Source organism: Neoarius graeffei, chromosome 28, assembly GCF_027579695.1.
Source record: "Neoarius graeffei isolate fNeoGra1 chromosome 28, fNeoGra1.pri, whole genome shotgun sequence".
Lineage (NCBI taxonomy): Eukaryota > Metazoa > Chordata > Actinopteri > Siluriformes > Ariidae > Neoarius > Neoarius graeffei.
The window spans coordinates 49,645,832-49,662,126 of NC_083596.1; the positions used below are offsets into that span (position 1 = coordinate 49,645,832).

At 43.5% G+C, this 16,295-nt stretch overlaps 1 protein-coding gene across 1 annotated transcript in view; it reads right to left on the minus strand.

Moving 5' to 3' along the window:
* The window catches only part of nova1 (NOVA alternative splicing regulator 1), a 53,670-nt gene extending 37,534 nt beyond the window's left edge, over positions 1–16,136 (minus strand). Inside the window, exon 1 of the mRNA XM_060912423.1 lies at positions 15,242–16,136. Within this exon, the coding sequence (XP_060768406.1) occupies positions 15,242–15,434 (193 nt within the window). The 5' untranslated portion in view covers positions 15,435–16,136. The remainder of the gene's footprint in view (positions 1–15,241) is intronic.
* Between the last annotated feature and the right edge of the window lie 159 nt (positions 16,137–16,295).

Sequence of the window (16,295 nt, forward strand, 5' to 3'; positions counted from 1 at the left end):
CATTGCAGGTATTAGGAAATTTCCATTTCTGATGAATTTCTCAGGCTACTGTTAAACGCTTCCAAGTGTTCAGAATCTGTACAGATGCCTGAGTTTGATCTATTTCTGAGAGCTGGATGTCAGCTACAGGTGAGTGTGTGACTGTACCGAGTGTGAGGGACATGTTCAGAGTGTGTAGGCTGGTGAAAGTGCCTGTAATAATTCTGAGAGACAAGATGAGTTCCACACTCTCTCATGCCCTCAATCTACTGCATCTGACCTCAGCACTACCGCAGAAAGCGCGAGAAAGAAAGCGAGAGGAGGAGAGAAACGGAGGCAGAGCGCAGCGCAGCACAGCAGAGCACAGCCACCAAAAGAAGGAGGAATGAGAGGGAGCAAGAGAGCTCTCGAATGGGAAATGGAGAGCGCGGAGAGTAAATAAAAAGCTGTTAAATAAAAATGAAAACGAACGGGAAGTCGAGAGAAAGATGCGAGAGGTTTTAGCAAAAGAGCCAGCCAAACGGTGCCCTTTTAAAAATACTTTATTCATCTGAGGGGGTTGGGTTTCTCTGTTGGCAGCGAAAAGAGAACAGCGAATTCCCTACGAGCCCAGACTAGTTGGTCTTTATTCATTGTGTAAATAATTCTGGCACGGAGAAAACAAAATCAACCGCAGGTGTCCCAAACATCCTGTCACTTTGACTCACTCGCACTGGACAGACAAGTTGGGGGGAGGGATGGACGGACGACCACACGCTGTCCTTCAGGAAGTCCCCTATAAACTGCACTAAATGGTACCACTGTCAGTTCGCTCAGAGAGAACACAAGGTTAATGACGGCATTCGCTCTCTCTGATGAACCGTATGCGTGATTGTGACAAACGATGCCGCTACGTGACTTTTACCATCAGCTGCACTGTAACTTCAGTTCCGTGATGTTTTGTGGAATCACTGAGGCAAGTCCTCCAATGGGTTGAGTCATGGATATACATACATTATAAAATAGAATGTAAAACATAAAAGACTCTCTCGAGGCCACAGTACGCTGTTCTCATGGGCAGTTAATCCACTGGAAAGGCCACATGCTAATGGTGATGATAATCCTGATGAGACAGTCATTACAATCTCAAAACTCTGAATACCTCTTCACGGTACAGCCTTTATACAGGCTGGACACAATCCAAACCCCATCAAGCCTCCCTAAACAGCACATTTCATATCACATCCATGTGCTCTTCATCGCACACGACATCACCGCACTGCCGAGAACGCAGCTTTTATCCACAGAGGAGCTTCCCCCCCCAGTGAGTCCTTCTCCGTCTGTGGAAGCCACCTCTGATCAATAGAGGAGTAACTGGCCCTATATCCAGACAAATCTAATCAACACAAGAGCAATCTAGACAAACTTAATTGACACCACCCAAGAATGGATGTGACCAGCCCGGGTATATATAAAATCGACTTCAGACTGCAGCAGAGATCAAGATCAAGCTTGTTCAGAAAATAAGAGTTACTGCATTCAAAGAAAGAAAGATACTGAAGAAAGGAGGACAAGCAATATTTCACGGCTTTGCAGGCAGCAGGCACTGATGCTATTCAAGCAGAATTTTAAATGGTAAAAGAAAATTCCAGAAACCATATGTGGAAAATGAATCTGACACCATTCTTTCTATTAAGGTGATGAAGCAGAATTTTTTTCCTCTGCTATCTGCAGCTCTGACATTCTTTTCTTTACCTTTCAGTTTCTCTTTTATCTTGGGGGGGGGATCAATCAATCAATCATCGGCCAATGAGACACGATTCTCGGGCTCATGATGACGCTTTTAACCTTCCTATCATCCAGAAGAACCGAGTGAGGACACCTCTGGCATTAACCCCCCGAGGGTGGCTGGTGTTAGCAGGTATACAAGGGCTGGGGATGAAGCAGTGTACCTGTCCTCTGCAGCGGCCCAGGTGCACAGTGGGATATGCATTACATCATCGCTCCGACATCACTCTGTCCCTCTCAGCCCTCTCTGCCTCACACTGCCGCCTAACTGACATCGAAGGATATGACTGGGATTCACAGGCTGAGCCGTGGTAGCACATACACACAAACACACAAAGGCCAGATCTCAGTCTTCTCAATAAGAGAGCTGTTCAAGTTGACGATGCAAAAATGAGCTCTTTCGATACAGACTCTGAACAGGTGATCAGGGTAAGAAGTAAACAGATTCACTGCTTCAGAAAGGGACGATTCTGATGGTTTCTCAGGTTCTGAAGCTTTCCGCATAATTTTGTTGGGTTCCACTGGTTGGACAGATGACGTGGTTGAAGATGCACAGGAGAGGTTTGTGAACTGGAGGGCGTTCGTAACACAGATAGAAGGAAAAGGGGCAACAGTCGGAAAAAGAATGCTAATTCAAGCGTGACTTGGTGAAACTAAGCGAAACAGGACCATGTCCACTTTCGCAATCACTGAGCCATGACCCTGTGTTTTTATGTGACAGGCAACCGCGCCATGACATTCCCGCTCACTTGACAAGCAAAACTGCCATGACCCTGCATCACGCGTAATCCCCAAATGTGCCAGAAGTCCACATCTCATCGATTTGCCAAATGTGGCACTATCTTGACTCTTGGGCAGGAAGTGTCTCTCTCAACTTGAACTTGAAAGTCTCATGACGAAATTCGTCCATGTCTCACGCCATCCTCCTCCACCTTTTCGTGGGTTTCCGCTGCCTCCACGTCCTTTTGCGCATCAATGCGACCGATTCAGAGTCACGATGTCGAAGCAAGGATTTGACCTTGGCGTGTGCATGGAAACGGTGGACAACTTCACCCGCCTCTGTTCCTCTGCTTGACGCTCGACTTCATGCTCTGTCCAAAGCGTAACAAATGGTTTCTCTCTCGACGCCTCACAGATGTTCCAGAGGCTCAAGGTGGATGTGTATTACCTGGGATCAAAAAGCAGCGTCTACCAGAGGCGAGCAGGGGAAGCCATCTTCCTTCAAGCTTCCCCCCTCCTGTGTGTGTCAGTAATGAGAGGGGAGGTGTGAGGAGATGCACCGCATGAGTAACAGGTTTTTCTGCATCCTGCTCCAGTGTAACTACGGCAATCTGTTGCTGCGACTCATCAGGGACCAAACGCAAACGTAAATGCGTCCAGAGAGTTGCGAATCTCTCTAACTCTCGCATAAACACTCACTCTCTCAAACACACAGTCATACACACTCAAAGTGTCAAGGGAGTTTTGTTCAAGCACATGAAGGGGGTGGGTCAAGAGGGATTGCATTGTAAGCACCCCAACACACACACACACACACACACACACACACACACACACACAAACAGTCCCCCGACATGTGAAAAGGGGGGGCCCCTGTCCTGGACACTTGGCAAGGACAAACAAGCCACTTTGACTCATGGAATGAATTAAGCAAGAGAGGACAAGGAAAGAAAAGATAAAGCTAACACACACGGACAAAAGAGACTAAAAAAAAAAAAGATCAACCCATCCAGACAACAACCGCATTCAACAAGTCAACAAAAGCGGGGCTGGATGTGCGTCTCACCCATTGTGGCGAGCTGTGGTGCGGCTCTGCAGCAGCGCCGACGATGAGCATGAGAACGCGGGCGAGTTCGTCTCCGAGACACCGAGGAAGAGCGTCAGAGAGTCCTCTTCTCCATACCTTTCCACTGCTCGCTCTCTCTCTCTTTCTGATTGTATGAGATCTTTACACAGCTGCTGTATGTGTGTGTGCGTGTGTGTGAGTATGGACGTATGTATGTATGTATGTATGTGTGTGTATGTGTGTGTGTGTGTGTTCACAGAGGGGCTGTGTATTGTTCAAGTGGCGGCGGACTGAAGGAGGGAATCTTCCCACTGCATCACCCTCGCCGCTCTCTCTCATCCATATTCATGGAGAACTCCGGCGCTCTGCAGCATTGTACAGAGAGGCACCTAGCGTGTCCAATCACCCTGCACCCCTCCCCAACGTCTCTCTCTCTCACACACACACACACACACACACACACACACACACACACACACACACACACACACACACACACACACAGGCTTTCTTCTTCTTCACCCCCCTATTTGGTGCAGCAAAGCAAAAGACATAGCGCCCCACGTACGTTTGGGTGAACCATGGAAAGGTGGGATGGAGGGAAGGTTGTGGAGGTGGAGAAAGAGTGAGGGAGTGACCTTGTGTAAGGCGGCGAGCGAGAACGAAGGGAGCGGCGTGCACCTCGGGCGGCCATGTTGGAAACCGCGGACAGGAAAAGAACGAAAGAGGGAAAACAGAAGGAAAGACAAAGACTGAGATGGGAAGTGGAGGGAAAGAAAGAAGAGTGAGAGAAAAATATGTTTAAACAAGTAACACAACAAGGGATAACTGGAAAAGGGATATCATGAAAGAAAGAAACGACGCTAAGAGACGTGAAAACAGAAAGGAGAAGATACTGCAGAGAACGTGGACGGACCAGACATTCCAATCACTGCCTATAAATTCTACACAGCTGTACTGACCAACGTCTGCGTGTGTGCGGTTCCCTGGGGGGAGGGGCATCCTTCCTTAACCCTCCATGGTCACTCCCAATTTGCATTGAACCATTTTTCATCACACACTGACTAACTGTCTTTACGGTGCGTGTGTGTGTGTTGCGCAGTGTGCGAGAGCAGGGCAGGATGTGCTCGAATTCTGTTCAAGCAAACCAATCACGTTTTGACTGGACTCTCGCTTGAGCCCCTCCCCTCTCCGCCACCTGCCCCATTCACAGTCTACTCACGTCACCATACACTGCAAGGGCACCTGTGTCCTTCTCTCTTTCTCACACACACAAACACACAACATAACACATGCGTGCTAATGCTCTCACACGCTCCGAGCACCTGCGATCTAACAAACCAAGGTACAGATACCCACTGGCACAAACAACCTGGCCAAAAGTGCCATTAGAAATATTAATGTACCGTTTCAGCTGCATCTGCTATGAAACACACACACGCGCACACACACACCTGCCTCAGTAAGCCGAGTAACGGAATGACTACATGATCATTTGCATCAGTAGTCAATGAAATGCATTTGCATGACTGAAAACAAAAATAAAGGGACAGGGAGAGAAGACAAAGTGCTTCCATCAGTGTCCTTGTTCTCGGTCATTAAGGATTAAAGGTCGCATGGCAGACATATTAGAAATCCATGCATTCCTTAACATATTAGTCCTGTGCAAAAGTCTTCGACCCCCTATTTTTTTTCATACAAACTTTGTTCTATATTTCTATTTTATGACTTCTACATTGTCAAAAGTCTAAAGTCCTTCCCGCGCTATGCAACTGAGCGGTGGCAATCTCCGTTTCCATCGCCCTCTCGCCTATACAGCTAGGGTTACGGGGGGGGCGGTCCTCTGGTAACCGTGAGAGTTTGACTTCCCCACTCACATCTGTATTGCAGAGTGCCTTGCCAGACAGCAGTAGGTTCCATTTTTATGACGGTCTTTGGTATGGCTTGACCACTAGTAGAACTTGTGCTCTCCCGGTCGAGAGGTGGACAAGCTAACCACTAGGCCAACTCGCGGTCTCTACGTTATCAGGTCAGGACAAAAACATTTTAGAGTTCCAAATGTTTGGGGGTTTTTCCAGTACAAAAAAAGAAAACATAATGAAGGCTACTGGGTTTTGGTGCAAAATGAAGACGTGAGCGTGACAATCAAAACGTCCAGAAGAACCGTGGCTGGTTCTGCAAGATGCTCAGTAAAACCTACAGCTCATTTCCTTATAAAACTGCACTCACTGGACTTGAGATTACCGTTGTTTTTTTTTTCTTTAAACAAAGGGTCGTCTCACACCAAATACTGACTTCGTTTCATTTATTATGGCTTACTGATGAGTGTTTACAGTATTTTTTAATGCTGAAGCATTTCATTTAATTATTTTTAAACCATTTTGGGTCGACAGCATTTCTTTACACGTGCCTAATACTTTTGCACAGCAAGACTACATCATGTGGACCATCTGATACAGAGAGATAGCAGTTTAAACATCCCCTGGAAGATCCAACAACCTCTTGAAAGACCAAACAATGACGAAAAGAAATGACGCACAAACCCGTATATGTTTTGATTACCCTTCTGTCTTTTTTCTTCTCTTGTGTATGATTGTATGATTGCAGTGGCATCTATCCAACAAAATCTTTATCCTGCCCAATCAACACAGCAACGTTATCATGACAATCTTGTTCTGCAGCTCACTGTGACTGCCATCTGCATACTGCTTTTGAGATGCTTTTTACCTTTAATATATAAATTTAGAATTGAGACATAAATATAAGAATAATTAATTCCTCGAGAACTTGTGCTTGTGATGAATATCTCGAATGTGTAAATATTTTCCTGAGAAAGCTGCAGACGATTCCATAGCCCGTGTTCCCACCGTTGAAAGAAACGTATGCAGGAATTCACAAGACATGATTTATTCTTAAGACATAAAATTAATATTGTTCAAATTTAAGCGTTAAAAGAAAAAAAAAGATCTGCATAAAAATACAGAATCATCCAGGTCGATCCCAAGACTGCATCCCTTTTTACAGAATCTCCACTGACTTCCTACAGACATCAAGTCCATGACTACCAAGAGTGAAAAATGATTCGTCAGTAATAACTGCGGTACTGTTGCCTTGAACATCGAGTTGTCTGAGATGAGCTGCATGCAAATTTTGCCACAAAAATCACAGGCTTTCAAAGGGTCACTTTTTTCCCTCCTCATGCATCATGACAAGAGCTTATTCCTCTCCTGTCGCTCATGCATGGGATGCAATCTGCTGTACATCAGGTATACCAAGAGAAAACTGGTTTCTTTCGTACAATCAGTATGAAGAATATCTCCTTTGCAGTGGTGAGACAATTCCACAGCGATGGACGTGACATTAATAACATCTCTGTTAGCATTGCTAGTTGCTATGGCAGCAATGAAGTGGAGAAAAAGAGCTCATCTACACTCTCGGGACTCGAGAACCCCATGGAATTGAGGTTATGCTTTAAAAATCTGAAGTATCTATATATCTCTCGCTCTCTATCTATCTATATCAGGAGCAGTCTGACAGCACGACGAATATTTTACCTCAGTAATTAATAAAACGTGGTTGAATAATGGAGAAAAATAACAGAGAAGAAAAGACTAAAAGAGTGAGAGCTGTAGTCAGTGTCCACCCTCGATATCAATCACTAAGGATTTGGATTAGTTCATTTATGATTTGCTGTCTGCTTCAGAAGGACCAAAGAAATAAAATCAAACGATGTGTGTGATACTGAACTGGAAAGCATCATATTCTTTTGTTGAATCAAATCCTGTCCAATTTCACTGCATCACATTAGTTGTTGCTTTGCATGGATCTTTAATGTATGGGATCATTGGCAAGGCATGGAGATGTGTATGGCATCGGCCTCAGGGATGGAGCAGCACATCCCTAGATGGTAGATGAGCCCCTCCCGTGCCAGGACCTGATCTTCCCCGGAAGTCTCCTGTCCTGGTATTATCCAGGCACTTAGCACATTAGGCAGTGCTGATCTCTGCTTCGAATCTATAACCCTTGTCCTCTTGCCTATTACATCGCTGGGGTTACAGGAGCTCTGGTCACTGCAAGATTTTGACTCCTTACTCACATCTGTATTGCAGTGCCTCGCCATATGGCATTTTGATAATGGTCTTTGGTACAACCTGACCGTGAGTAGAACTCGTGACCTCCCGGTCAAGAGGTGGACACGCGAACCATTAGGCCACCTCACGGTAATAATTAGCAGTGCTTCTATTTTATTTAAAATCAACCAAAGAGCCAACAGTCCTGCAACTTGGTTTCTAATGCCTCACAAGGCCAAGAATTGTGAATTCACAGGATCATGGAAGGAGACAAGCATAAAGTGAAAGTAACTTCTCCTAGAAGCCTTTCACAGTCCCACTTTACCATTCAATGAACTGGGTTTTATTTGAGAGTGGTCTCACCACCGTGTTAGCTGAGAAAGCATATTAAAGGAGAACTGAAGTCATTTTTAAACTTGCTTTATTTCTTAATTAACGTGTTATTACGTTTTCGGTTTTAGTAACCTTATATCGTGACTCGTATTGGCAACTAATTGCAATGAAATATTATACTTATCGACCTATTCGGTTTTTAGCCGTGTTGAATTTAGTTCGTTTGGTCCACGGCAGGCGTCACTTATCCGCGCGATCTTCACGAGACTTGTGCGAGACTTCAAAACGTGAAGAAGTGTCAGCCAGGTGTCAGTGCAGCCATTTTGAAAACTGTTTTCCAAACGAAATATTGCACAAAAACGAGTTTAAATGGCAATTACTGTCTACTTCTTTCAAACTTTCCTGATTGCTATCAAAACAAACAAAACTTCCGGCTTGATTCCATCAGCATTCGAAAGCGGGCACGCGTGTCTTTTGCCAACGTTGGCAGATGTCGGTCACTTTGATTTCCGCTGTACGTTTTACTTCCGTCCTACGATGTCTCGCACAGGTCTCAACGCATCTCGTTTACGGCCATCGCTTTGACATATGGACTGTTATATTACAGAGCATATTTCAAACACTCAGAACTTGCTATAGCAGCGACAAAATAGCGATCAAAAATGCATTCCGATATTTAATGAAATGAGATAAATAGAATTTTGAGAAAAATTTTGCCTTCAGTTCTTTTTTAAAAAGTCGTGTTCATGGCTATCATGACACACATACCTGTTATCATCACTGTCAAACTGCAGTCAGATACTGAAGACAAAAATATTGCCTCCTGTCCTGCAGCAATTAAACAAGATGGATTATTTCTCCTGCATTCCAGACAAATCCAGTACGGAGTTGTTGTTTTTTTTTAAATGTGATTCATGAGAATGTTCGAGTGCAGAAGGTTGTAACAAAGTTGGAGAGGTATTTGGGGACTTTAAATTAAACAACTAATCAGAAATATAACTTTTCCAGTCTTAAATGCTACTGTCTCATCAAAAAACTTTTCAGAACTGAACAATTCTTTCCACGCGTGGTATCAGTCAGAGCGCGCACGTGTGTGTGTGTGTGTGTTTGCATTAGCCACATTCTTCTGAGACATTCTGCAAAGATGTTGCTACAATCGCACAAAAGCATAGCGCTGGGTTCACAGGACAGCTGCATTTCTCTCTCTCTTTCTCTCTCTCTCCTCAGCAGGCTGCCGTTCTGAGGCCATCAGTCAACAGCAAAATATTACACACACGTGCTAAAATTTTTTTATCTGATACTTTACTGCGCATACAGCACGTTAATAACGCGGCTAATAAAGCACTACGTGTTGCTTAATTGTCGAGAAGCTCTGAGACAAGCTGAACAAACTCAGACAAGCTAACTGAAGGGTACATTACGTTTACTCATTTAGCTGATGCTTTTATCCATCGTGACTTACAGCTTAGACAGGAGACAACTGAGCAGTTGAAGGTTAAAGGTTTTGCTAAAGGACCCAACACTGGCAGCTTGGCAGTGCTCGGATCTGAACTCACGACCTTTCGATCAGAAGCTCAACGCCTTCACAACTGAGTCACTCCTCCACCATGATTCCAGAAATGTAAAGGTTCAAACGAGCAATCTTTTCAAACTTAAAAACAAAACGGTAGTGGGCAGAATGGTCGCACCAGCTGCCGAACTGCAGTCAAGGGTTCAAAGATACAAAATCTGTTATTTCATTTTCAATAAAATGTTACAATTAAAAAAATAAAAAAGAGACAATCAGTCAACGGGACATTCATTGTTAAGCAGTGAACAAATACTTCTACATCTTCTCATCTTTACCTTGGCAGAATTTGTACACCGCCGATGGGATCCTAATGAGCTGCTAATAAAGGCTGAGGAGGAGGAGGAAGGCTTTTGTGTTCCTGGCATTTGTTACCACGTGTGAATGGGGTTTGCCTTCAGCAGCTGCTGTGAGCATTAAGCGCTTCATTCATTTTCCGCTCAATTTAGTCCGATCGCCACAAAGAAGGCCAGCTTGTGAAAGGAGAGAGTGAGAGAGAGAGAGACAGAGAGAGAGCGTGTGTGTTTGACCATCATGTTCTCATTTTAAAATAATTTCTTTGAAAACTACATAGACCACAAGGTGAAAATGTGAATTTAATTGCATTTAAATCTAAATCTTAACTTTCGTCGTAAATTTAAAAGGTGCTGACTGCAAAGTTATCTGAAATTTTCAAATTTTTTTTTTTTTATTGTGTATGGCATTTTCCTCTGTCACGCAAGAACAACATCATGCAAATGAGATGTGATCATTTTGATGTCCCGAGGGTCACTTTCCTCCGTTTTAGAACCATTTTCCTCCCTCTTGAGGTAAACAGTACGGCCCTACGGAAACAGGAAAACAGCCGAACACGAGGAGCTTTAACTAATTAGCATAACTATGGAACTGCGTCACACCAAGATGGCGACGCCACCAAGAAAACATCGTGACTCTGCATCGACCTCGGAGAGTTTTGAGTCGCAGGGATGTAATTCGTGGTTGATGTTCACACGTAGATCCGTGAAACAAAAAGACGAATATTTATCTCTTTTCTCTGTTCCTGCTTTTGTGCTCTTGTTTCTTTCTCTGCAAGATCAAAACATGAGGTGTATGACTCCTTACTCACTACTGTGGAGTCGAGCCCATGCACTCTCAGGCTAAGACAGCAAAGCGCTAGCTAGAATTATTTAGTTATCTGTCCAGAAAAATGACGTCATCTAACCTTGCTCTATCTTGCAGTTGCACTCACTAAGCAGGCTTTCAGCTGACGGGAGAGCAGAGTCCGCCATGTTTGCCCACGCTGACTTGTTTTGGTTCAAGCATGCCGCATGGTGCTCACGTGATGTGATATTGTTACTCGCTTGCTTCAGCGATCTCCGGAATCGTAAAACGTGGGACGCTTTTTCTCTCAGCAAAACATTTACACACAGGATACACGGTGTGCAGCAGTGAAACATCTCAAAACTCCAACAGTAAGAGATTTTGCCCAGAATTAAACTTTGCAGTCAGAACCTTTAAGTACCTTTACTGAACTTTTTAAAATTCATTAAATATACTAGAGTGGCGGCTACAATTATCGACACCTTTCAGATTTACCAATAAAAAACAATTGTACAAAGGTGAGTTTCAGCTACAACAGTCATTATTGGTTAATTAAATCAACCAGAAGACCCGCCTCACCCTTTGATCTTGTCATCTGATGACACAGCTCATTACCTGAGAGGGAATTTTTGGAGCACGATCAGCAAGTTGAGGAAAACCCATACGTTATCATCGCAGGTAAGCATGGTGGAAAGATCATGGACATGTTTTTACTGATCACCAATATTTCATGATCTCCTCGTCGGAACCTACTTTGTTTCTTACTCTTTCATTCGACAGTCGCCATTTTGTATCTAAACGCGCGTTTGAGAAGTCACGTGAGGTGTCGATAATAGTGATCACTTTCACCAGTGTCCACCATTATCGACACCCTGTGGAATTAAGTGACATTTACAACTGTTATGGATCGATCTTTGTGTAACATTGTTGAAGCAGATGAAGTACTTGAAAAAAAAAATAAAAGTGCTGTGATTTATAATAATTTTTTTCTGATTCATAACAGAATGGAATGTTTATAGAGTATTTGGAATCCGATTGCAATAAATAGAATTAGACCAGAATTAAATTCCTCGCATATAAAAAATGACATGCTTGAAATATTCAGATTTCTCTATTCCATTCAGAAAATATTTTTTTGCAGTTTGTTGTAAATATCGACCGCATATTACAATATCAGCAGACATTTTATATTTTGGGTTGAGGAATGACATGCGACCTTTGACCTGGATTTTCATGTGGTTACAATCTCAATTGTCTGTTGACATTTATTGGTAAACTACAAAACTAGAAATTAATACAAACAACAACGAATGATTAACAAAATGTGATCTATGAAAATACTTAGAAAGCGGGTAGAAAGTGGAACAAAAAGATTTTCTGATGCAGATTCAATATTATCAGTTCATTTCTTTACAAACATTAGAATTACTTCCTCATTTACGTAAACACCGACATCCATATATTTATATAAAATATATTTTGTACTAAATATAAGTCTATGTAAAACACATTTTAAATAAAAACTATGTTTTGTTAAATTAATACCACATATCGATTATTTTTTCTAAATAATCATCTGGATGTTGATAATTGTGGACAAAGGTGTCGATAATTGTGGAACGGTGTCACGTGATCTGATACGCTAAGTAATCAGGAATTAATTCTTTTTTTTTTTTTTCCAGTGGAAGTTTGAGTAATTATTCATGCACAATTTACGTATTGTAAGTCTTTCCTACTTTTGCAACGGCCAAAAGATCGTTAAGGTGTCGATAAAAAGTTAAAAGAGCTGCCGCTCTAATAACTGAAAGACCCTTGATTGGTATTCTTAAAAAGAGTCACTCCTACTTTTAAGTCCACTTAAATGTTAAATTCAGTAACTTTAAGTGACATCTTAAACATTCTTTTTAACAGCATTTCGTTATCTTTAAGAAGTCATGGATGGAAAGTCACTGAGTTATAAGATATGAATTCTTCAAGTTATACTGTAAGTAAATACACTGAAATTTAGTATTTCATAAACTTTTAGGATATTTTAAGAACATCTTAAAGCTGTTCATTCGTCCAGTGGACGCCTTCATTCTCTTTACTATTTACATACATAAACACATAAGCACTTTCGAAACGTGTCCAATCTCTGAGACACACTGATGTGATACCGAGTACCTCTACTGGGTTGATATTCAACTGAAACACATTAAACTTGACGTTTTATGATGTTATGTGACACAGTATTGTATCAAAATAGTCCCAGTGCGGCTGTAATCATCTTCTATGAAAGCGTTATATTAATAATACAAACTAACCACACTGCACTCGTCCTTCCTTTCATTTATTTTTTTTTTGTTGGTATTCCAAAGCCACACATTTAGATTGTGCTGTGTGGTAAACCCCATGTATTTCAAAGCTTTTTAAAGCATTTGTTAATTGGAATCCAATTACGTTCTCAGGAACAACAAAAAAAAAAGCCAATTTTTTTCCCCTCATCATTGTTGTGGTGCCCTTGTGGGTAAACCTTTTGTATTTCACCTCGTAGTCCGATAGTGTATGCAGTGCACCTTTAAAAATTATGTCCAGTATGCAAATGGACCCAAAATAATTTTAGGAGTCAATCGTTAAGGACACACTGCAGGCACCTTTCTAAGTAAAAGATTTATCCTAAAGGTCCAAAAGTATGCAGGTATGAAAGTTCCACCTCTGTGATGATGAAAGGTACACTTCGGGACCCTTTTCTCTAAGCGGGAAGGGAAAAGAAGAGACTCTCTAAACTTTCTAAATGCTATCTTTTCATTTTGTTTCTTTTGTCTTGAGAAGAAGATAAACAAAAATGTGCACAGCATACAAAATATGCACACGCGCGCACGCACACAAGTTTGCTTTTGCTACAAGCTTGTGCTGTTAAAACTTTTCACTGCACTCAACTGCACCTTTCCTTTGATGCGTTCGGACTGGTGGAACTTTTTCATAGTTCTTAGAATGGTTTGAGGAAGTTCCCCTTTGTTGTGAGTCTGCTTGCAGGAAGTGAGAATGATCGTGGTTCTTACAATGCCGTTTTGAGGGACTTTATTAGCTCCTGCTTCAGGGTAGGTTCTCTCCAAGCACAAGACGAATCATGAGTGACGCAAGTCTACGCTGATTGGTTGAACCCAAACCAATGAAGCACCAGCAAATGTAAGGAAAACGTTCGCCATGTGAACAGCTCTTAATATTAGTGTTTTTAAAAAAGAAGGAGGCGAGCTAGCCTAGTGGTTAGCGTGTCCGCCTCTTGATTGGGACATAGCGAGTTCTACATGTGGTCGGGTCATACCAAAGACCATCATAAAAGTGGTACCTACTGCTGTCTGGCAAGGCACGCTGCAATACAGATGTGAGTAGGGAGTCAAATTCTCGTGGTTACCAGAGGACCTGCCCCCCCCACTGTAATCCTAACTATGTAATAGATGAGAGCCTGAGGACTATGGAAACGGAGATTGGTGCCGCCTAATGCACCATACGGTGCGGGAAGGACTTTAGACTTAGACGTGTGAAATGGATAAATGGTGCGACAAAGAAGTCGAGGCTTTATCGAGTGTCTACGTGACAGAGTCAAGACAGTGCCGTTTTCTTGCAAATATAAAACTCTTCCAGAGCATTTCCTGCGAACGTCACGCTCACAATCCTTCTGTAAAAGGTTTTACGTCACTTCAGCATTCCTTCTGGTGGTGCAAATTGAAACAGGAAAAAATTAATTCTTGAAGGTATGTAGTTCTCGGGGGCGGCACAGTGGTGTAGTGGTTAGCGCTGTTGCCTCACAGCAAGAAGGTCTGGGTTCGAGCCCCGTGGCCGACGAGGGCCTTTCTGTGCAGAGTTTGCATGTTCTCCCTATGTCCGCGTGGGTTTCCTCCGGGTGCTCCGGTTTCCCCCACAGTCCAAAGACATGCAGGTTAGGTTAACTGGTGACTCTAAATTGACCGTAGGTGTGAATGTGAGTGTGAATGGTTGTCTGTGCCTATGTGTCAGCCCTGTGATGACCTGGCGACTTGTCCAGGGTGTACCCCGCCTTTCGCCCATAGTCAGCTGGGATAGGCTCCAGCTCGCCTGTGACCCTGTAGAACAGGATAAAGCGGCTAGAGATGATGAGATGTAGTTCTCAGAGGAACCTCTACACTGAAGAGGAGTTCCTCTTAAGAAGTCCCGAAAGTGCCTTTTGTCCTCAAGCGTACACCCTTTACTTATAAAAGGTGTACGTAGTGCTGGCTTAAAAAAAGTACTTAAAGGTTAATTTATGGATCTTAAATCATTGTAGAGGTCCATTTTATCCACATTCCTACATCAAAGTAGGTAGCAGCACAAGAAAAAAATAGTTTAGGACTGTTTTTTTTTTTTCTCCCCTCCTTCAAAGTCTGTCAAAGCTAGCAGGTTGCTAATGCCGTAATGTGTGTCTCAGGATGTCGGCAGATGTTGATTCAGTGCGAGTGTGGACTGCAGTCAAGCACAAATCAATTAGTAGCCATCACGTCACGTCACATTTTGGGTCGCGTGAGGATTTTAAAATCTAGAACTCAACCATTAACGGAATATGTATGTGTAATTTTGGTCCTTTGTGTAGCAGCGTGGTCTCCCGGTGGTGTGTGGTGTCCGGGAAGAAGCCGTGAATTACCCGAGCGCATCGCCGGCTCTTACCCCCTGTGTTGGTGCGCTTGGTGCTTCCTGCCTCAGTCGGAGTCTCCAGCGGTCTTTTTCGGGAATCCAGCACCTCGGACTCCATGTGTGGCGGCGGTGGAGGAGGAGACTGCGGGACCTGCTGCTGCTGCTCCTGAGCCGTGAGCACCGCCACCGGGATCCCGTTCTGCTGAAGCGCCCCGCCGGCCATCATTTCCCACCGACACCCGGAGGGAAGGTGGGGATTTAAAAGGTCGCGTTTTGCGTAGCGGGTTTTGTTTGGTTTAAAGAAAGAAAGAAAGAAACCTACACACCTTGTTTCTCTTCCTCGGGGTCTAAACAGGAATTAAAAAAAAATCATAAATTCATTGTGGTAAAGCTAAGCTAGCTTATTCCCAGCAGCGCGCCCGACACTCCGACACTCGAGACGCTCCAGTCTCCGTCCCGAACCCGCAGTCACTCAGCACCGGGAAGCCGCTGTGCGAGTCTCGAACCCTACCTCGTGCAGAAGGACGCAGGGTGTGCGCTTTTAACCCGACGATTTTGGTGACAAAGTTCAAGCTAAAGCTTACAGGTTTCTGAGGTAACTTTACGCGTCTCAGGCCACTTTTCGGTTCTCTGTCTCTCTCACACACTAAACAGCACTCTCGGTAACCCTGAGAACTATTTTGACCCGCCTGAGTTGAGAAGTGCTCGGGCATCGAGCGGAAACTGAGCTCTGACTCCCCTCAGCTAGCCGGCTAATTTACCTCAGAAATATTTCAGCGCGAGTTTGAATGCGCTTTATCAGCGCCGTGAAGAAAGATAAATAACTCGCCTACATTACAACCGGACACAAAAGTAGGTCTGAATTTACTCTAAAACATAGTTTTAATTTCCCCTCAACGCGGAAAACCCACTTCACCGTGACTCCTGAACGCTTTAATTTCTGCGCGCACTAATGAAGCGGCCTGACGATGTTTTCTTGTTTGTTTGGTTTTTTTTAGTCAAATTCGGCTTCACGAGCTCAACAAATCCCTCGCTGCTCGAGCTCCACTGGCCTCGCGCATCATATTCTGACCAATCAGCAGCGAGA